Here is a 23013-nt window from a genome sequence, read left to right on the forward strand (position 1 = left end):
TCTTAACCTGAAACTGTTCTTAACCTGAGGTACCACTTTAGCTAATGGGGCCTCCTGCTGCCGCTGCACCGCTGGAGCACGATTTCTGTTCTCATCCTGAAGCAAAGTTCTTAACCCGAGGTACTATTTCTGGGTTAGCGGAGTCTGTAACCTGAAGCATATGTAACCTGAAGCGTATGTAACCCGAGGTACCACTGTAGTTAGTATAGTAGGAGTTCCAGACCAGCAGTGGGGAGAACTGGGTTTGAGTCCTATACAGCCAAGAAATTCACTAAGTGATCATTGGGCCACTCACTCTCTGAACCTAACAGGGTTGATGTAATGATGAAACAGTGTGTTTGAGCACTATCAGCACTTTAGTGGTAAACTGAGGGGGGGAAGTTAATAAACAGACCCTCCAAGTGTCCCTATTTTCCAGGGACAGTCCTGGATTTACAGAAGCCATCCTGGTTTCTGATTTGATCCTGGAATGTCATGCTTTTCCTTAGGCCGTCCCTATTTTCATCGGAGAAATGTTGGTGGGTATGGAGTTATGCAACCTCTCGAGCCAAGGAGATAAGTAACTATACCATTTAGAAGACATCTGAAGGCAGCTTTGTAGAGGGAAGTTTTAAAATGTTTAATGTTTTATTATGTTTTCATATATGTTGGAAGCCGCCCAGAGTGGCTGGGGCAACCCAGTCAGGTGGTTGGGGTATAAATAATAAAATGGTGGTGGTGGTGGAATAGGACGTCCCTACTTTCATGGGAGAATATTGGAGGGTGTGAATAAATAAATAGTGACAGAGAGTAACCTACTTCCAGAACACGTTAAGGAGCTAGAGTCCCTCTGCATGGGTTTTGAATACAGTGGTACCTCGGGTTACATACGCTTCAGGTTACATACACTTCAGGTTACAGACTCTGCTAACCCAGAAATAGTGCTTCAGGTTAAGAACTTTGCTTCAGGATGAGAACAGAAATTGTGCTCCGGCAGCGCAGCAGCAGTGGGAGGCCCCATTAGCTAAAGTGGTGCTTCAGGTTAAGAACAGTTTCAGGTTAAGTACGGACCTCCGGAACGAATTAAGTACTTAACCTGGTACCACTGTACACTCGAACTCAGGACGAAAAGGAGAAATGTGCTAAGAGGAAGGCATGCTTGGCAAACCCTCACCATGATCAACTCACACCCAGAAACCTATGTCCCCACCATGGAAGGACATGTGGATCTTGAATTGTCCTCCATAGTCACTTACGGACTCACTGTTAAAACCGTGTTTATGGAAGACTATCTTACTTGGCTATGAGTGATCACCAAAGAAGAAGACAGGAACAGGAAGTGTCTTGCAAGGAACATAAGAGCTCTGCTGGATCAAACCAATCCACTCCAGCGGCCTGTTTCACATCAGCCAAGCAGGACCTGAGCTTAATAGCCCTCTCCCCTCCTGTAATTCTCTACAACTAGCATTTAGTGGCAAACCACCTCCAGCAGTGGCTAATTGCCATTGATAGTCTTAAAAATGATGAAGGAGAAAATGTTCTCTCTGCAAAACAGCCAAAGGATTGCAACAGCTGTGAGCTAAGCAGAATACGTAGGCCAGCCTAAGAAGCGAAGTAGAATAAGGCAGATTGCTGTATAGAATAGGAGTTTCTTTTCAGTATAATTTTGACAGTAGCGCTGTGAAACACTATCCCCACTTGGAAATGCCAAATGTTTTGTTGGAGGGTGGAGTTAGGAATAGATAGGGTGGAAAATTTTGTTGCATGGTGGAAATTAGGAATAGATAGTCCAACCACTTATATTGTAGGAAAAAAGAAAGAAAAAAGAGGACAGAGATTTGCATAAAATTTGCACATGGTAGTTGATATGTATAGTTGCAAATTTAGTTGCAAATCACTGCAGTGTGAATAGAAAGACAGCACAACTCGGCAAAGTGGGGGCAACTGTGACCTGGTGGTTTTTGTGCCTGACCAGTCTGCAGGTACCCAACTGTGGATGGGTAACTTGCTGAAGGCTCTCTGTTCTGGTGGTTCATTTTCTTTAAACTGGACAGCCCTCCAGAAAAATGATTACTTCTAAATAGAGGGTAAAGTAAAGGTAAAGAGACCCCTGACCATTAGGTCCAGTCGTGGCTGACTCTGAGGTTGCGGCACTCATCTCACTTTATTGGCCGAGGGAGCCGGCGTACAGCTTCCGGGTCATGTGACCAGCACGACTGGCGAACCAGAGCAGCAAATGGAAACGCCGTTTACCTTCCCGCTGGAGCGGTACCTACCGTATTTTTCGCCCTATAGGACGCACCGTCCCATAAGGCGCACCTAGTTTTTTTGGGGGGAAATAAAGGAAAAAAATATTATTTCCCCCCCAGGCACGGGGCTGGGGCAGGGGAAGCCCGAGCTTCCCCCGAGCCCAGCCCCCAGAACAGGCAGCTCTCCGCAAGCTGCAGGAGCCCAGTGCCGGGCTCCCGCGCCTTGCGGAGAGCTGTGCGAAGCCTGGAGAGGGAGAGGGGTCGGTGTGCACCGACCCCTCTCGCTCTCCAGGCTTCAGCGAAAGTCTGCATTCGCCCCATAGGACACACACACATTTCCCCTTCATTTTTGGAGGGGGGAAAGTGTGTCCTATAGGGCAAAAAATACGGTATTTATCTACTTGCACTTTGCAGTGCTTTCGAACTGCTAGGTTGACAGGAGCAGGGACCAAGCAACGGGAGCTCACCCTGTCGCGGGGATTCGAACTGCCAACCTTCTGATCAGCAAGTCCTAGGCTCTGTGGTTTAACCCACAACACCACCTGCGTCCCAAATAGAGGGTAGTTCTCTATAAAGTAGCATACCCTCCAACATCCCAGTGAGGGAAATCGGGACACGACCTTGATGGATGCCCCCTCTCACTCAGACCCTGCCCCCCCAAGCTTCCTCCCATTGACATGCCCTTATGCACCTTCGCCCGCCTGCCCTTGCCCCGGTTGCTGCCACCTCGAGGGCCACAGTGGCTCAGCTTTCCAGCCAATGTACTTCCGGAAGTCAGCACCACACTTCCGGATGCTGGCACCGCTTCCGGAAGGAGGAAGAGGAGCGGGCGGTGCATGGGAGCCAAAACAGGACATTTGGGAATGGAATGAGAAGCCAGAGTGGCTTTTGTAAATCTGGGATGTCCCACTTACAATGGGACAGTTGCACAGTATGACGTAGGACACATGACCACCCTAAGTGGCAACCAGCATCCAAAATTCATCTGCCCCCCCCCCCCGCCAAAAGGATAATATCAGAACAATGTAGAATTTCAAGCCTGGCTTATCAATGTTCTCTAGGCCTCCTTATCTCTATGAAGCCCAGAATATTAGAAAGCTGAAAAGCATAAACAATTTTCCTAAATAGACTAAAGCAAGAATCTCACTTTGCCAAGACAAACATGTCCTCCTTAAGCTGGCAAAGAGTCCCTGTGTTTCCTTTAGAGGAAAGGAAAGAATGTATGAAATGCACTCTATAAGGAAGAGCTATAAATGAGTGAGGGGATGCAGGAGGGGAAGCCAAGTGAAATCCAAAATAAAAATTCAGGAATAGAAAACTAAAAATAACAAGGAGGAAAATGTGTCACAGCTGTAGGGACCCTCTTGCATTCCTCTTTTTCCATTGTACTTCAGTCTTCAGGAGCAAGCTAATATTGTTTCTGGATTTCAATAGCTTTTCAGTTTGTTTGTTTGTTTGTTTGTTTGTTTGTTTGTTTGCTTTGCTCTTCCAAAATAGGCCTTTTGCATGCAAGAGGGCAGAATCCTTTGATACGAGTTTCAGTCCATGTGTCCATTTTAAAAGGTACATTTCCTATGAGCTTGAAGAGCACAGAACTTACATCGTTTTGGAAATAAGAGAGGAAATTAAAGTTTATTTTTCCCAATCCTCTTACTGTGATAGTGTTACCTTCAATAGAAAGGGTCACTTATGCATTGTAAAAAAAGGGGGGGACGAAATATATTTGCATAAAAGTTGCAGATGCTAATGTCTATTTATGAAGAATTAGATATAGTGACTACAATTTAAGTGAAAATGCAATCCATGTCAGCATAGTGGGAGGGGAAGACTTTGAGCAGGTGAGCTGTGTGGCTGCTCAGTTTGCTGTCCTGGTGCTATTGACCATGTTTGGCACCAGCTGGACTGCAGGAGTTTCCGGAAGGAGGCGAACAAGGCACCATTCAACTGTCTTAGGGGCTCCACTCCCAATTTGTGTAGGGTTTTCTCCTTGGACTATTCTTCTCCCGAAACTATCCTGCAAGGCGGTGGAAGTTTAGGATCAGAGTTTTCCTTCTCCTAGGTGGGCTACCAGTTGATGAGCCCCATCTGCCCCTCACTTCCCTCTACAGCACATGCAGAAACTGCCTTCTTGACTATTGGACCCACTATATTGGTCTCATCAGCTCTGAGAACATAAGAAGAGCCCCATGGGCTAATAGCATCCTGTTCTCATAATGGCCAACCAAATTCCTGTGGAAAGACTGAAAGCAGGACAGAACTCTCCCCACTTGTGATTTCAAGCAACTGGCATTCAGAAGTACAGTTGTACCTCGGGTTACAAACACCTTGGGTTACAAACACTTCGGGTTACAGACTCCACTAACCCGGAAGTAGTACCTTGTGATGAGAACAGAAATTGTGCGGCAGCAGTGGGAGGCCCCATTAGCTAAAGTGGTACCTCAGGTTAAGAACGGTTTCAGGTTAAGAATGGACCGCCGGAACGAATTAAGTACGTAACCAGAGGTACCACTGTACACTGCCTCCAACAGTGGAAGTACTGCAATCTGTAATACAATCTATGAAATAAGAGGTTACTTGTTATCCCTGGATTCAAAACATTTGCTTTTAGGCTGTGTAAAAATAGCTTATTTCTGTGCTAGAAATAGACTCTGAAGTAATAGTTAACTTAGTGACAGCAGCGGAAAATCTCCATAGCCAAAAAATGGAAGAAAAGTAACCCTCCACCTGCAGCAGAATGTTTGATAAAATCTGTTCTGAAATAGTAATGGTTAAGAGGACATATTTGAGAAGGAGCATCTAATGAGCAAAGCAAATAAGCTTTTGGAACATTGGTTGCTTTTCATCATGTTTTGGAATGATAGGATAATGTGCGTTTTGTGTTACCATAAACATTTCATTTGTACATTGGTGTAAAAACAAGAAATCAATTGTGTACAAAGAACAAACACAAAATAGGCAGAATTTAGGTATTGTGACTTACTGGAGGAAGAAAGAGGTGCTGTGAACTGAAAAGACAAGCATCATCAGCACAACAGTGACCGACTGTTAACTGCACAACATATTCTATCTGTGGCTACTCAAAAGTTAAGACACACTGTATTTCCTAACTGTAACTTCCACTTAAATGTTCAGAAGATTGCAGCCTATGTCAGTGTTCTTGTTCTGTGTATGTGATTGTTCTGTGTTGTATTTATTTGTGGTTAAGTTTTAGAATATTTTCATCGTGTTTTAAAACTGTTGTTAGCCATCCTTAGCAATAGCAGGAGAAAGAGTGAAGTATAAGAAGGATTAATGAATAAATAATATTACTCCAATGGGAAGATTTAATAACACTCCTGTGTACCAAAGACTATGCATCTTTGAGTCGGGAGACGTTGAGGACATTCAACCCTTTTTGCTACGATGCCCTTTATATACATCCCCTAGACAAAAATTCCTTGATTACATCCTTTGCTCTCTCTCTCCAGTTGACCTCCCCTTGAGCAAATCTCTATTTTTCTGGCTGGCAATAACGTACCATATTTATAACTGCACACAGATTGCAAAATTTGCCTTGGCTGCAAGTAAGTTGAGAGCTAAGCACCAAGACAAGTATCATAAGGGTGTGTGTGAGAAGTGGAGTGCTTTAACCTATGCAGGTGTGATATTTTGCATTTCTGTATGTTTGCTTTGCTGTTGTTGCTGTTCAGTTTTAAATTAATTATTTGTATTTTACGCATTGTGACCAATTGTGATGGCTTACAGCTTTTAGCAATAAAGATTTCATTCATTCATTCAGTACTCTGCATTGTCAGTGCACTCCTATGCATATTGATACAGAACTAACTTCTGGCGTTTAGGATAGCAGTCATAAAGAATGAAAAGATAAATGGGATGTATGAAAGTCTGCACGTGTGGTTTTCCTGTGTGAATCATTAAGGGACTACCGACAAAGCATTGCACATTAAAAATATGTTTGCATGGTTGCAGATCTCTGTCAGTATTTTGAATAATGTCAAAACCTATAAAAATTAATATAGCGTTAGCACAATCATTTCATTCAATTGCGTTTTTCTTCCAAGAGATCATTTATTCAGAGGAACCCCAAAATCAGATAGTTTCGTTTTGACCTCTTATGACAAGCAAAACACATCCATAAATACCCAACTGTAAGCCTTCTAAGAGCCTGTCAATGAACCAGTTTCAACTTGGAAAATTCCTGTTTTCTCTAGACACAATAAAAACAGGAAATATTTACCAAATTCCCAGGTGTCAGGAAATACTTTCAAAACATTGTGGTGATCAAAAACAGACCATTTAAAGACATCCGATGCTGTGTGCAGGTGTTAATAATGGTATTTTCATTGAAAATATATGCTTTGGCACCCCGGAGATGGATTAATCCATGCTCTTTTGCACCCTATAAAAGTTCTATTCATGCTGATCCTCTGATGACAGTGATAAGGAAGTCAGTTTTTCATACTCGTGCCCATGAATTTTGAGCTATTTGTGTTTCAGCCTGAACTACACTAGCTACAATTTTGTAACCTTAAATTGTCATTAGAATAGCTTTATTTATTTTTAAACTTATTAACAGCAGTGTGTATGTCACCGAGTTATAAAAAGGAAGAAGATCAATCTCTGAAGAGCTGGGGGGACACTCCAGAGCAGTGGGACTGCGGGCATGAGAAGGGGAAGTCCCATTGTCCAAGTCCTCTTAGAGATGGGGGGGGGGGAATTTAATTCAGTCCCCCTTTAAAATGAAGCTGCTTAATTTGCATTGTCCAAAACAGTGTGCAAACACGACACAGTTGTCCTTTTAAGCAATGTGTGCAAAACTTTACATACTAGGAGAAAGTGTGCATATAAATGCATATATCAGTGAAATAGTATGCAAGAATAAATACGATTAAGGAAAATATAAATATTGGGGGAAATATGCTTTGCAAAAATGTGCATGTTAGGCAAAATTGCATACAAAAATATTTATATCAGGAGAAATTCACATTAAGATTCTGATGATTTTTTATGAGAGCTTTAAAAAAACCCCTCAAAATTTGGGCAACTGATCTTAAAACAGGAAAAACAATAAACTGAAATTGACAAACTTTCCTATGGCATAGGATTTCACCTACAGAGCCATGCTTGCAAATACTGTAAACTAGAGAAGGAAGGCAGCAAACTGATCAATTTATGGAGTCTTTTTATCCTTTATTCAGTATGACAAGATTCAGAATGCATTCCGGCCTCATTCAGCTCTCTGTTGTGGGTATGTGATCCTTAGTCACTGATTGTGTCAGAACCTTTTATAGAATGCATTTTGGATTATGCCTCCAGCCACCGTTGCATGACATTGACCAGCCTTCAAGACCAGCCTTTATCCAATGACCTCTACAGAAGCCAGGATTGTCTCACTAAAGAGGAAGCTGTTTGAGGTGAAAGGGGCCCCCAATAATTAGAAATGGAGACCTCAAGTGAAATAAATCAATTTTCCAGTGTATAGAACCATAGAATTGTAGAGTTGTAAGGGACGCGGGTGGCGCTGTGGGTTAAACCACAGAGCCTAGGACTTGTCAATCAGCAGGTCAGCAGTTCGAATCCCCGCGACGGAGGTGAGCTCCCGTTGCTCAGTCCCTGCTCCTGCCAACCTAGCAGTTCGAAAGCATGTCAAAGTGCAAGTAGATAAATAGGTACCACTCCGGCGGGAAGGTAAACGGTGTTTCCGTGCGCTGCTCTGGTTTGCCAGAAGCGGCTTAGTCATGCTGGCCACATGACCCGGAAGTTGTACGCCGGCTCCCTCGGCCAATAAAGCAAGATGAGCACCACAGCCCCAGAGTCGGCCATGACTGGACCTAATGGTCAGGGATCCCTTTACCTTTACCGTTAAGGGACCACACCCCCTGCAACACACGAATCTTTTGCCCAATGTGGGGCTTGAACCCGTAACCCTGAGACTGAGTCTCATGTTTTACCGACTGAGCTGGTTTTGCTCTGCCTTAAAAATGGAAAAAGGAATGTAACTCAAAATTAGATTACATGCAGAAGGTTCCAGTTTCAATCTCTGACACTTGTTGTTGTTTAAAGGATCACAGCATATTGTGACATCAGGTATTGTAGGGATGGCTAACGTGTGGCCTTCCAGATGTTGTCAGACTACAACTCACATCACCCCTAACTATCATGAACAGAATGTGGAAGCAATATGTTTCTATCTGATTTATTGGGCAATAATACACATAGACACTTATAAACATTGAGCTTATTACATGCACATTCAAAGATCCATCATAGTCACAAATATCTGACAAAGAGCAACAATAAAAGAACTAAATTCATGAAAGTATTCACAGCACTATTTAAATAAACTCTCTCATTATGCCTGCCAAACCACATTTATTTGACTAAAAAATTTCCCGGAGGAGCCTCAAATCTGACTTGCTTCGAAATGATCCATTGACTTACACAGGAATTGTTTGCACTTTTCTGTGCTGCTGATTGTGTTGGCGCTTCCATTGTGAACTCCCGTCTTCAGACTGACAACTCAGCCTTACAAATTGAAGCCAGTCTAAATGTTGGTCTACTGCAGCAGGGAAAAATTGGTTCAGCACCAATAAATACATTAAGAGGCCTAAGGGGCTGCCCCTAACTTATTTTTTATACTTTGATGACCTGTAAGAGTTTCCTCTTATAAAAACTCCACGTCTCCTACAGAAAGTTCATTTTAATTCCAGCTTCCTTCATTCTGTTTCCACAGATGCATTATTTACAATATTTGCTCTAGTGTTTTTACATAATCAGTAGCTCATATAATCTACTTAGCAGTTGAATCACTGTTTAAAACTGCTGTAAATCTGCCTGGGTTTGTCACAGTTGAGATGTGTATTATGAGCTGTGGAAAGTTAGCTGGTGGTCTTTCCTGTGTAAAAGGAACCTAATAAAAATATGAGGGTGCAATCCTGCAGACAAGTGGCCTTAATCCCATTGAATTTGATGGGATTTATATCACTGAAATATGTGATTTTAAGCCACCATTTAACACTGAACGAAGGGCACCTAAGGGCATGGACACATTTTCAATTGGGTAAAGGCAGCAATGCGCACTTACCAGAGAGTAAGGCCCATTGAACATAGTAGCATGTAACTCCAAGTAAACATACACAGGATTCAACTGCCTGCAAGTTTAGCTGTGTCTTGAATAGTGACTGTGCAGCCTGATCCTAGGCATGCTTACACAAAAATAAGTGTCACTGAATTCCATGGCTCTTACTTCCATGTCAATATGCGTAAGACTGTAGTCTTCATATTCAAAATTAATACTGATTTTAGTCCCTTTTATTACATTCATCAGTCTACCAGGATATCAGCTATAAAATTTACATTTCCTAACTTTGGTGGACTTCTGTCACCATAGAATTCCTATGTTTTAAATGAATGAATATTTTGTGTAGAGCTTGCAGATTTGAGATGACTCCTAGATTCATGTGTCCTTTCAAAAAAGTTTACATTCAACAGTTCATAATGTACTTTAGTATTCTAATGACAATTAAGATGTGTTCTTTAAAACATGTACACTGTACACAGTCTTATACTCTTTTCTTGAAGTTACAGACTGGATTCGGTTATTTGTTTATTATACATTACTATTTCCTTTGCTGGAGCAGATTGCTGAACATTCATTATAAATGTGAAGAAAGCACATCAGTTTTGAAAGTCCTTCCTATATAGGCTAATATCAGCGAGGGTTTAGCCATTTCGTTATTGGAGAGTTAATGGCTTTTTCTTTGACAAAATCCTCTTTTACAGAATTGCCATCACCGGATCCCATGTCATTCTCTGAAAGTTTAAAATAGAGAAAGATTATTAAATAATTTCCCCCCATTCCTTTGTGTCTTCATCTAGAACAGGGAACCGTTGGCCCTCCAGATGCTGCTGAACTACAACTCCATCTGCCCCAGCAAGCATGGTCGATGGCGATGGATGATGGGAGTTGTAGTTCAGCAATATGGGGAGGACCACAGGTTCTGCACACCAGATCTAGAAGATTTGTATCATGGCTACAATCATGGAGACCTTGTCCCTCCATCCTCTTCTAGTCTTCAGCTTAACAATGCATCTGGACATCATTCTGTGCAATATCTCCCACTACCATACATAGATCTAACCCAAACTTGGGTGTCCAGCTGTTTTTGGACTACAACTCCCATCATCCCTAGCCAGCAAGACCAGTGGTCAGGGAATTGTAGTCCAAAAACAGCTGGAGACCAAAGTTTGGGAAGCACTGATCTAACCAATCTGCCTCAGGGGTCCCTTCCAACTCTACAATTCAATGACGCTATGATTCTATGCCCTTCAACAGGGGTCAGCAAACTTTTTCAGCAGCACCACTGTCCCTCAGACCTTGTGGGGGGGGCGGACTATTTAAAAAAATAAAATGAATGAATTCCTAAGCCCCACAAATAACCCAGAGATGCATTTTAAATAAAAGGACACATTCTACTCATGTAAAAACACACTGATTCCCAGACCGTCCCCAGGCCGGATTGAGAAGATGATTGGGCCGCATCTGGCCCCTGGGCCTTAGGTTGCCTACCCATGCCCTTCAACAAGGCTGTGCATGCAAAGTAAGTTACTTGCACATGCAGCCCTGGAGAGGTGCATGTGGTTGTGTAGTCTGATGACTGGGTGTTATGGATCTCCAAAGCACAACTATGTTAATCTCTTGGGACAAAGGCAGCAAGGAGTCTTGCCGGCCAACAGATGCAGAAAGCCCCCAGTTCATCCCCTGGTTTCTCCAGCGGGGGTCTTCTGTCTGAAACCCTGGAGAACTATTGCTGGTCAACATAGATGGCCATTGATCTGACTTGGTATAAGGCAGTTTCCTATGCTCAGATGCTCCTATCAGAAAGCTCCCCTGCATAGTGCCATGGTGCTCATGCACAGCTCCTGTTCATTCAACACACTTCCACAGGAGGATGCTCTACTGCTTGGATGGGAACCTCCAGACATGGTTGCGCTACAGCTCTCATCATTATTGGCTGTTGTCTATGCCGGCTGGAACAGACAAGAGGTGGAGTCCAACAACGTCTGCAGGGACCAGTTTCCCCATTCCTGCTTTGAGAAATTAACACATACCTGCATGTGGAATTAGCTTTAGTCTGCTGGGGGGCTTTGATGCAGCCAGTTGGAAAAATGAAAATTTCAGACATTTCCCAGTTACTCTGTCGCATATGCCAGACTGGCAGTTGCAGGTTCTTCGGCACTCCAGTCCATAGGTCCCATACGGACACTCTGGAAGACAGAAAAAGAAACAGCAGTGAATCTATTATGAATCAGAGGCGGTTAGACTAGATGACCCTTTGGAGACTTTCCAGTTCTACAATTCTATGATTCTATGATATGGAAGACTCTGATTATATACCTTGAACTTCACTTCTCTCCCCCCCTTAATGATTCAAAGATCTTCATAATAAAACAATTTGAAAAGCAATAATGAAAGCAATTCAAGAAGCAAAAAAGCAACAATGCCAACATGTGTGTGTTTATATCTCTTCATATATTTTCCACAGTTGCAAGCATGTTAATAATATTACTTTATTACTTGCAAAAGATATGTTCAGTTAAATTGTTTCCTTTGCCTTTCCTGAAGGCTAAACACAGATTTCAATCTTCTAAAAATATATAATCAGGAGGAACAAAGGCTGCTAGCTAGAGATAAACTGGTTGGAATTAAACAGTTATCTCTGCCGTGTCATGAAGTAACAAATTGTTACGTTATTTATTAGATTTATTAGGTTAGCGAGCTTTGTTGTGATTGAATTGCTGCTGCCAAGGAAAAGGAAAGCTGCTTGTGGGATATTCTGCCTAAATTGCCAAAATATTTGCCAGGTTTGGGTCCCTTGTATTTTGGCTTTTTGGGGAGGGAGGCTGTTGCTTTTTGATGCTGTACCTCAGGCAGGAAAATGCCTTTGTCCAGCAGCCCTGTCTAGGGCTTTCCCCCATCACCCACCAGATCAGGACTCCTGTAGCAGTATGGTTTTCTCTCTCTGTATTATAATACAGAACATTGCCTATGGTCCTCTATATGATCTGCATTAGCGTTTTTATCTACTGAATATTTTTGGGAGTTTTAGATGGTAAGTGCCACAGAACCGCACTGCCCTCTCCCATTTGCTATGCTGGACTATAGCATTTAAGCAGTGGACTAAACAAGCGAAGCTGGATGCCATGGTTTACTGACAGAGGCTGTTTTGGTGTGAATGGAACAGGAAATGAAAAAGCAAAAATTACAAGATGGCCTTTCCTTCTTACCACAAATAGTGACGGCCCCAAGTTACCCAGTGAGCTTTGTAGCTGAGTGGAGATCTGAAGCCATATCCCCACACCCCAGCCAAAGTCTGACACTAACCACTACATATTTAAAGCTTGATAATGTGCCAGGAAGACAACTAAAAGGTCACTCCCGTTGCAAGATGTTGGATGCTGCTTTGACGCAGCAGCAGAAAGCAATTCCACGCTCCTGAAATGAAAGCAGGCCGTGAAGCGGGTTTTCATTTACATCCATTTGAAATGCAAACATAAAATCTCCATTGGCTAAAACACACATAAGAATTGTACTCCTATGAATCTCTTCTAATTACTCTTCACTTGCAGTGACCGCACCACCATATATATTGTGCAAGGGAGACTCAGGGGGCTTCCAGGCAGTTGCTATTTTTGAGTGGGATTCATTCACTTACTGGCAAATTCAGGGATGCAATTCAAGTTGGTTGGGAGGTCTTTCGCAACATAGCTGCCCCCTATTCCCCCCACCCCCAAAACCCCCAAACTACTTGTTATAAAAAAAAGTGATGGGGGCAGGAATGCATGGAAGTGCATGAGAAAACATGTGCTTGATGCAACGCCCCATAACCTCCCTGCAAACATATCAGAATGAATGCTCAATAAATCTCCAAAGATTCTCTAATCTCCCTGCAAACAAATTAGGAGAAATGAGCAGTGAACAGGCTGTCTGGACTCTGGAAGCAACCTCAAAAGTCATTTAAGCCTTGCCTAAGAAACCACTCAAGTACCTCCTTCCAACTAGGACTCATCACCTACAGGGACATGCTTTCGTAGATGGGTGAGGAATTCTTGCATGTGAACCTTTTCAGGGTCCCACACAACCCATTCCAGGCTGCTCTTGCGTAGCTCTTTAATAAGCTGTAATCAGGCTGCTTGGGAAAAAGTGTGGGAAACTGACTGCAGCACCTCCTCTGACTCCCAGCCTCTTTCAAACAGGTGATTAGCTGGTTTGAAGCTTATTTTACAGGAAGGTTCTCGTTCCCCATTGGATCAAAACGTAAGCCTGCAAGCCTAAGCACCTAAGTAAATGCATGGGACCTGCAACATAATGTTGTCATGCCCAGTGATCCTATTCAGATTACTAGACACGCCATTCCATTCCCCCCACCCCTCAGTCAGTAGTCCAATGTTGTTGTTGTTGCAGTTCTATAAACTTTGGATTCTCCCAAGCCTCTGGTGCAAAGACACCACTCCTAGAGACCATGAGGCTTTCGGTCCCCCACAACAAAATATTTGAGGGGGCTGGGCCGCCGCAAAGTTGATGGGCATTCCCATTCAAATGGTGTTTGTGCACTGCGTCATGTGATCAATTTTGCAGGGTGGGGCTTACCTGGGCCCCCACAATATTTTATTCAAGTTGGCACCCCTGGTCTGGCGTACTGATAGTGCCAGTTATAACATAAGTTCACTATCAGTGATCATGTTTCCACTGACTTACGATCTGCAGCGTACATTTAAAGCATACTGATGCACATTTAAAGCAAATGGTTCCCCGAAGAACCATTCCTGGGAATCTAGTTCCACCCTCATAGAGCTACAGTTCACAGCATCCTTAATAAACTACAGTTCCCAGAAGTCTTTAAGGGAGAGACATGGGCTTTAAATGCACAATGGGTGCACTTTTAGTGCAAAGAGAGTGCTGAGAACATCAAATGAGATTAACTCCCAGGGAATATGTCTAGACTTTAAGGATGCAGTCCTTGCAATCCTAAGTATACTTACCTGGGAATGACCTGCCTTCCTGCACTGTCTTTATTGGCTCATGTGCAAGCATACTAACCTGCGTTTCAAATCACTTAGGCCATCAGAATCCTATAAATAATAATGTCTTTTTTAGTAGCCAGCTTTGAGGAATCCAAAATCCAGCTTCCAAAAGCTATTACCCCCTGGGCAGAAACCATAAGGACATGTACATTTTCATAGAATCATAGAATTGGAAAAGACCTATAGAGTCATCTAGTCCAAACCCCTGACACTGCAAGAATCTCAACTGTCAATGGCCATCCAATCTCTTTCTCTCAGAAAGTTCTTCCTGACGTTTAGTTGGAGTCTCCTTCCTTATAACTTGAAACCATTGGTTTGGGTCGTAGCTTGCTCCATCCTCCATGTGACGGGCTTTTAGTTATTTGAAGATGGCTATCACATCTCCCCTTTACCATGCTAAATATACCAAGTTCCTTCAACCATACATCATAGGGCTTGGTTTCCAGACCCTTGATCATCTTGGTTGCCCTCCTCTGCACGTGTTCCAGCTTGTCAATATCCTTCATAAATTGTGGCACAGGTGTGATCCCACCAAGTCAGAACAGAGCTGTACCATGACTTCCCTTGATCAGAACGCTATACTTCTGTACATTTCCAGGCACCTAACAATCTGTATATTAGGTTACATATTAAGCAGAGTAAAAGTGGTAGGTTGGACTAGTGTATACAATTTCAGACTGGAGATGGGAGAATGCATTTTTTAAATGAGCTCCCTGTATATTATAGTGGTTAGAGTGTCTGAGAGGGCCTGAGAGACCAGGGTTCAAATCCACATTTCATCATGAAGCTCACTTGGGCCAGTCACTGCCTCTCAGCCTAACCTACCTCAAAGGGCTGTTGTGGGGATTAAAAGAAGAGGGGCAGAACCATTTATGCTATTTTGAGCTCCTTGGAGAAAAGGATGGAATATAAAAACAATAAAAGAGAAAGGAAAGAAAAAAAAGATTCTGCCCATATATGTCAAACTAGTATCAAACTAGTTCATTAGAGAAAAAGGTTTAACATTTTAATATGAGACGGCATTCAGCATTTTTTTTTAAAAAAAAGTTCATGCACACCTCATGGGCAGCCTGAAGCGGAACAGTCAAAAATTGTATTACCTTTATCTGACAAAGTATGTACATTGCTTCTAACAAAGTTGGTGCCAAGAAGGGCTGTATCTCTGACAGTACAAAGCACCTGTTAGGTGCTGGGGAGGGGGGGAGAGGCACCTGCAGGGATATGAAGGCTCACAGCACCCATCTTGATGCTATGGAAGCTCTGCACACCTGGGATAGCTTTTTCTGGTTCAAGAAAACAGATTGCATCCAATTCAGTGTTATTCTGAGTAGACTCATTGGCATTAATCGACCTAAATTAGTCGTGCCCATTAATTTCAACGGGTCTGAGTATGACTAACGTTGAATATCACCCTGTATCTTCACCCCACAAATCTTTTGTACCACAACTCCTGTTGTGGAGTGCAGACTACGTTCTCTTGGTCATCTATGCTTCTGGTCGGACATCTTCACCTAGGACCACCCTCCTGAGAGATTTTCGCTCTGTGCATCTCTCCCAGTCAATCACTAAATGTTGTTCCTGATAAAAGTGTCCTTTTCCAAATGGATAAGCCCTGGGTAGTTTCTGGAAGGTACGGGGCCAAAATAAGAGTTGGTTAGGTTTAAGACCTACCTCAGCCATAGATTTCACTGGCAGCCTCAAGCAACCCTGCCTCAGCCTCCATTTGCAAAACATAGAAATTACAACCTACCTTACCAAACTGTGAAATGAAAGCACTAGACATAATATTGATTTAGCAATAAATAACCATATGTGTCTGTCTCCATCTCAGGGAGGCTTTTGCTATGCCAGGATAATTCAAATGTGGATGGGTGTTGCTGTTGCTTTTAAAATAAAGAGTACTAATTGTGTATTTCTGGATGAAATCACCAGCCACTACACATGGAGAGTAGTATCATCCTAATTGTCATGACTGGCAGTTTTATCGAGCGACTGTCCTTTACCTTTGCAGATACCGAACTCGTCACCAAAATCATCCTCTTCGGAAAAAAACTGGCACTTCAATCCGGGGCCGCATTTCACGCCGTCCATCCCTGCGACGGTCCGGTAGCACGTCTCTCCCAAGGCTGCAGCACAGACTCTGCAGCAGCCGCAGTCATCCAACACCTGCTTCTTACAGTGCACCAGGCTTTTGCATTCACTGCTGTTGCAGGACTCGGGGCAGTCCACAGCATACTTGGTACTCCAAGTAGGTCCAGCATTCGTGGGTACCAAAAAGAGAGTGAAGACCAAAAAACGATTCATGTCTTTTGGTGCTAGGTGCACGGTTTCCACTGCAGAAGAGCAGGTTGAGAAATTTAGCTCTGAGGTCTTCTGCTGCTGCTGGGACGTAGCAGTGAAGGACCAGAAGTAGTAGCTGGGAGATCAGCTTGCAGTTTTTTGAGCCTTTATACAGCCTACTGCTCACCAGGCCTGCCGTCGTCAATTTCCTCAAGCTGTCTTCTTGCCAGCCTCCCTTGTTTTACTTTGCGAAATCCAGGATGAAGGTTGGATTAGCACGCTGCTGCCATCCAGGAATTGAAAAGCCTGAGCTGATGTAATCTGTTATGTTTAGTTGGGTTGTTTTCCAGTGAGGGCTGAAAACTCTCATATCCGTCTCAAATGCTCAAGGATGTCTGCCAGAAAAGTGCACGGGGGTGGGGTGGGGAGGAAGAGCAGTAGTAGGTTACATACCTTTCCTTCAGGACAACATTGGCTCGATCCCCTTGCAAATCACCCTTTCCACTCACAAAAGCAGCTCCCGAAGTCAGAAAGAGAGATCGCATAGCAAACTACATAGCTGCCATGGTCAATTCATTTTCTAAACCCCTGCTACCAACCTTGGTAATGTAAAGCGATGTCTTGTTACTTTAAAGTAACCTTCCCTGACCTTCCAGATGTTTTGGACAGTGGGTCCCATCAGTCCTGGCCAGCATGGCCAATGTTCATGGGAGTTGTGCTCCAACAACATCTGGAGGAACCCCGGTTGGAGAAGGGCGCTTTAAAGAAAAAATATGGTAGCACACCTGCTAAAGGTAACTCTTATTTAGAACAAAAAGAATAATCCTGTCAACATTTAGGTTAGGTAGTTAACTGAGGCACTGTGTTCAAAGAGACATGCCAAAGACAACAAAGTAAGATAGGTGTCAAGGTCTTGTGTTTTCACCTTCAGATATCTGACAGTTATCAGTTCGGTATCTTTTGGCTGATTTGCTGTTCCCAGGAGCAGAGGACCAATTTATGGGCATGATTCTCTGCCAAGGCTCCAAGTTATCTTAAGGCCACAGGGAAGGGCTGCAGCTGAGCGTTAGAGCATCTGATCTGCATGCAGGCAGTGTCAAGTGTGTGCCAGGTGAGGCTGAAACAACGCAACCTCCTGCTCCTGAACTCCATTGACTCTGGTGGAGAAATTTCAGGTCGTCCATTGGAGAAAACCAAGGCTAAATGTTCACATTTCTTTCTGTTCAAATGGCATTCAGGCTTTCAAAGCCATTGCAAGGAAGTGCCAAGAGAACAGCTGCTCAAACTCAGGAGGTAGGACAGAGATACTCTACTCATGAGAATCATTGCTGAAGAGAAATAAACCTTGGAAGGCGATGGGCCTTTCTTACTTCTAATTAGGAATTTGAATCTTTTCACGTTTCTATTATTAAGTGCCACTTAAAGCAATTTTGAACATGACAACAGTGGGTAAGGAGCATGACATGTAAGTGCTGTTCACTTCTCACTGCCTTGCTCCTGCCTGTTCCAGAGACAATCTCCCCATCCTCAGCGATGGACACTCCACCAGGAGAGATGCAAAAGTTTCATTTTGTGGGGAATTCACACAAGGAAGCACAAGACCCTTGGAACAGCTGCTTCTCTTGAGTCATCATGAGCCACCCTGAGAGTCTCCTTGGATGTTCCAGAACATAAGAACCACACCCAGAATACTGGTCAAAACGCACCCGGTGTACTGTGTCCAATTTTGGGCACCACAGTTTAAGAAGGATGTTGACAAGCTGGAACATGTGCAGAGGAAGGCAACCAAGATGGTCAAGTTGCTGGAAACCAAGCCTTATGAGGTACGGTTGAAGGAGCTGGGTATGTTTTTCCTCTAGAAAAGAGGAGACTGAGAGGAGATATGGTAGCCATCTTCAAATATCTCAAGGGCTGTCACATGGAACAGGGAACAAGCTTGGTTTTTTTCCTGCTCTGGAGGATAGGACTCGAACCGATGGTTTGAAGTTACAAGAAAGGAGATTCCGACTAAACATCAGGAAAAACCTTCTAACAGTAAGAGTTTCCGGCAGTTGAATGGTCTTCCTTGAGAGGTTGTGGACTTTCCTTCCTTGGAGGTTTTTAAGCAGAGGTTGGGTAGCCATTTGTCATGGATGCGTTAGTTGAGATTCCTGCATTGCAGGGGAAATATTGAATACAAGAATGACAGAGGGTTATGGGGATGTGGAGCATTAGAGTCACAAACATACCAGAGGTTCTTTGGGCAGTCATGACCATGGGTATTTCAAGTGATTGCAGATTTGCTATGCAAATTCAAGAACATCTAACTCGTCCAGAATGTGGCATCCATGGTGTGATTTATTTTCTTTTAAAATAGAAGCTATTACCCAAATGTGGCTTCCAAGAAAATACAAAGACGTTTGGAACCAGTTTGGAATGTTGGAATGTTGGTGATGATGACTCACAGAACCTCTTCCCCCTCCCTTTTCTCCTTTTCTCTGGCAAACCCAACTGGCCCACCCAGTGCCCACACCCTTCCTCTCCTTCTGTTCTTTTGGCCTTCTCCTTGCCAACAACTTCTGAAAATATTGAACTATTGTCACGGAGCAAAGTATGCCAAACTGAGTGAATATACACAAAGCAGGTTTTATTCCTAGCCTTTATTGTGAGCCCAGAATGTGCACTTCTGCACTTCCTAGGCTGTCGATTTCAGCTTTGCCTTGTGCGAAACACATGTGATTTGGAGTCAAGACAACTGATTTTTAATTTTAAAATTACAAATTTATAAGCCGCTTCAGAGCAGAAGCTACCAAAGCACTGTAGATAAGAAGCAAGAGGTATAAAGTGACGTCACATCAAGAGGGCATTTATACAACCACTCCACATGGCGAAATTTGGCTCACCATGATGCTGGACTATCCTAAGCCATAAGAAGAGAGGCAGCTACCTTATACTGAATCAGAAAATTGGTCGGCATAGCTTAGTATTGCCTGCACTGACTTGTATTGGCTTTCCAGGATTTCAGGCAGGGGCCTCTCTCAGTCCCTCTTGACTGTGAGTCCCAGAAGACCTGCTCCCTGATTTGCAGGCCTTTCCCCACCTGCCCTAGGAGGTCAGGGCCCTGACTGACTCCAGCTACAGAAGCTGAGGCTGCTGAAGAGGCTAGAGACCCTCCTGGCTGTGAGTCCTGGAAGACCTTACAGGCCTTTTTCCACCAGGCCTGGGAGTGCGGGGCCCTGACTGACTCCAGCTACAGAAGCTGAGGCTGCTGAATTGACTCTCGGGCTGGAGCATTGTTTGTGGGGAGTTGTTGTGTTGGGGCTGCTGCTACTGCTGCTGGGCGCTTTTTTTGTACAGTGGTGCCTCGCAAGACGAAATTAATCCGTTCCATGAGTGTCTTCGTCTAGCGGTTTTTTCGTCTTGCGAAGCAACCCTATTAGCGGCTTAACGGATTAGCGCTATTAGCGGTTTAGCGGCTATTAAAGGCTTATCGGCTTAGCGGATTAGCTGCTAAAAGGCTATTAAAGGCTTAGCGGCTTAGATAAAGGGGGGGGAGCGAAAAAAAAATCTCAAGACTCGCAAGACATTTTCGTCTTGCAAAGCAAGCCCATAGGGAAATTTGTCCTGCGAAGCAACTCAAAAACGGAAAACCCTTTCGTCTAGCGGGTTTTCCATCTTGCGAGGCATTCGTCTTGCGGGGCACCACTGTACAGTGGTACCTCGGGTTACATACGCTTCAGGTTACATACGCTTCAGGTTACAGACTCCACAAACCCAGAAATAGTGCTTCAGGTTAAGAACTTTGCTTCAGGATGAGAACAAAAATCGTGCTCTAGCGGCGCGGCGGCAGCAGGAGGCCCCATTAGCTAAAGTGGTGCTTTAGGTTAAGAACAGTTTCAGGTTAAGTACGGACCTCTGGAACGAATTAAGTACTTAACCTGAGGTACCACTGTATCTTTATTTTAGATCTTGTGATTTATGTGGAAATCGTTCAGTTTGGTTGTGTATTATTTAATGATTTATTTATTGCTTGTGACTATTTCTGATACATTGCCTTTATGTATGTTGTTCACCTTATAAGCCGTCTTGAGCACGGTTTGAACTGTGGAAAGGTGGAATAAATGAAATGATGTATGCATGTATGTCAGCCATGTTGGAAGTTGCCAGGGATAGAACCTGAGAGCTCCTATGTGCAACAGCAGATGCACTACCACTAACACCACATGGGCAGTGGCATCACAACGGGGGGGGGCGGTGCGCCCCAGATGCTATGTCTGCGGGGGTGACAAGAAGTCACCCCGCCGGGGCTCGTGGTGGCGCAAGCAGCCACCGCGCCACTGCAGCCACATGTGAAGAATCCTCCGTTCACAGCTGCAACAGCTATGTACAGCGCATGTGTGGCGTTGCACACATGCGCTGTAAGTAGCGACACCCCACATGTGCTGTATAGCGGTTTGCTGGCGGGGGCACTCCAGCGCCGTACGGACGGTGCCAGGATCCCTCCGACGCCACAACAGCCACAAACAGAGGATCCCGGCGCTGGAGTGCCGCCGCCGGCAACCGCTATGCAGCGCATGTGTGGCGTCACTACGTACGGCACATGCGTCATATGTAGTGACGCCACACTTGTACCCTACGTAGCGATGCCCGCCCCGGGTGTCACAACGCCTTCCTTTGCCCCTGCGCATGGGCTCAATTTGGAGGAGAACACCAGCATCACTTAGGTTCAGCAAATGAAGATTTTTTGATCATTCCATCCTCAAAGCTCTGTAACTGCCTGCTTGGAAACAATGTCATTTCATTTTTATTCAAGCAGCTGATTCAGGTGGAAGCCAAAATGTTTTGCAACATAAATAAAAAATACTGTTTTGTTAATCACAGTAATGCATATAATATTTCAGAGATTAGCTGAATGACATGCTTGCATGACATGCTGTTTGATGGTGTGTGTGTGTGTGTGTGTGTGTGTGTGTGTGTGTGTGTAAAATGCACACACACATTTCCATGCAAGAATGTATTTCTGTTATGGACGACTGCGCTGCTCCTGGCGTCTTCTGCAAATATATTTAGGAAGTACTCATTGTGTAAAATACCAAACAATATCTGATGGGATGAAAGAGATTGCTGGCACTTTTGAGCTTCCTCGAGGAAAATATCCTAACGAGGTGATAAAAATAGAAGTGTGAACACAGATGTGGCCCAAAAAAAGGAGAAACTTTTTTTAAAAAACAAACAAACAGCCGACCAAATTCAGTCACAAACTCTTCTGGAACAAATCCAGTGGTATGTAGAATGAAAAGCTGCCCATATTACAAGCAGCAAAAGAAATATTATTATTCAACACAAATTATGTTAAAGAAAGCAGGATAAAAGAATGTAATATGTACAGTTAATTACGCTGGGTGAAATAATGGAGACACAAGTTAAAATACCTTTAGTTGAAGGTAGGGATGGCTGAATCTCAGTTTCTCTCAGTTTCTCAATTCTCCAGTCTTAACTTCAATTCTCCACATTTCCACATCAGTTTACAATTATCATTATTTTTACAAGTCACCATGAAAAGTCATCAGCGTTTTAGTGTGAATTTCTCCTAGTATATAAATTTATGTACACCATTTCCCACAATATAATGCATTTTATGTTATTTTCTCTAATATGCATTTTTACGTAAACTTTATCCTAATGTGTGCAATTTTGTACACATTACTTTTGCTGGCAAACTACATTGCAAAATTCGTAGACGTGCAAATATCAAAGGATGTCAGAAAATGGTGCAACATTTGCAGCCAAGGACAGGATCCACGGAAGCTCTCCTTCATTCACGAAAGCCCTTGGTCACCTGCTAACACCCCTCTCTCCATCCAGGCAAGCAAAAGGTGTTATCACAGGTACCACACATTCCAGCCATGCAAAAGCAATCAAGGAGAGTATCAGGCATGACTGGTGGTGCTGGGAGCCTGGGAGAAAATAGCATGGGAATTCTGTGGGGAAAGTCCTGAGGGATGAATAGAAAGATGGGGGGGCACATCCAGTCCTTGAGCCTGAGGTTTTTCTCTCCCCCACTCGAAGAAACTGAGTAGGTTCTACTCATTTCATCAAACCTGAAAAGATAAATTATTATTTTTGATGCATACATCATTTATTTATTTATTGTTTATTATACAGTACATATTTAATATTTTCACTGAGTGTTATAACATATAATAGCCATTTGGACATCTAAAAACTATATTAGCTGATTTCTAAACTTAGGTGCATTTGAAGAAACCATTCTTCACATTCCAGACCTCGCTGAGCCTTCCTGTCACTTCTTTTGTGCAAAGCTGTAAGCACAATATACTACGTATAAGAAACAAGAGTAAGGAAAGCTACTCTGTGAATTCCAGAAGAAGATTCCAGGAACAGAAGACTAAAAAACAACAACACCCAATTCCCTCCTTTG

General features: G+C 43.5%; 1 protein-coding gene across 1 annotated transcript; it reads right to left on the reverse strand.

The window, feature by feature from the left end:
• Positions 1-8410: 8410 nt before the first annotated feature.
• Positions 8411-16867, reverse strand: ESM1 (endothelial cell specific molecule 1). The gene is made up of 3 exons (XM_080973271.1): positions 16316-16867; positions 11340-11495; positions 8411-10040 (listed from the first exon to the last, which is right to left on the reverse strand). The coding sequence occupies exons 1-3, from the start codon at positions 16614-16616 to the stop codon at positions 9940-9942; spliced, it is 558 nt and encodes a 185-aa protein (XP_080829397.1). The 5' UTR covers positions 16617-16867; the 3' UTR covers positions 8411-9939.
• Positions 16868-23013: the final 6146 nt, after the last annotated feature.

This window comes from Podarcis pityusensis (genome assembly GCF_964106645.2).
Source record: "Podarcis pityusensis genome assembly, chromosome: 11".
NCBI lineage: Eukaryota > Metazoa > Chordata > Lepidosauria > Squamata > Lacertidae > Podarcis > Podarcis pityusensis.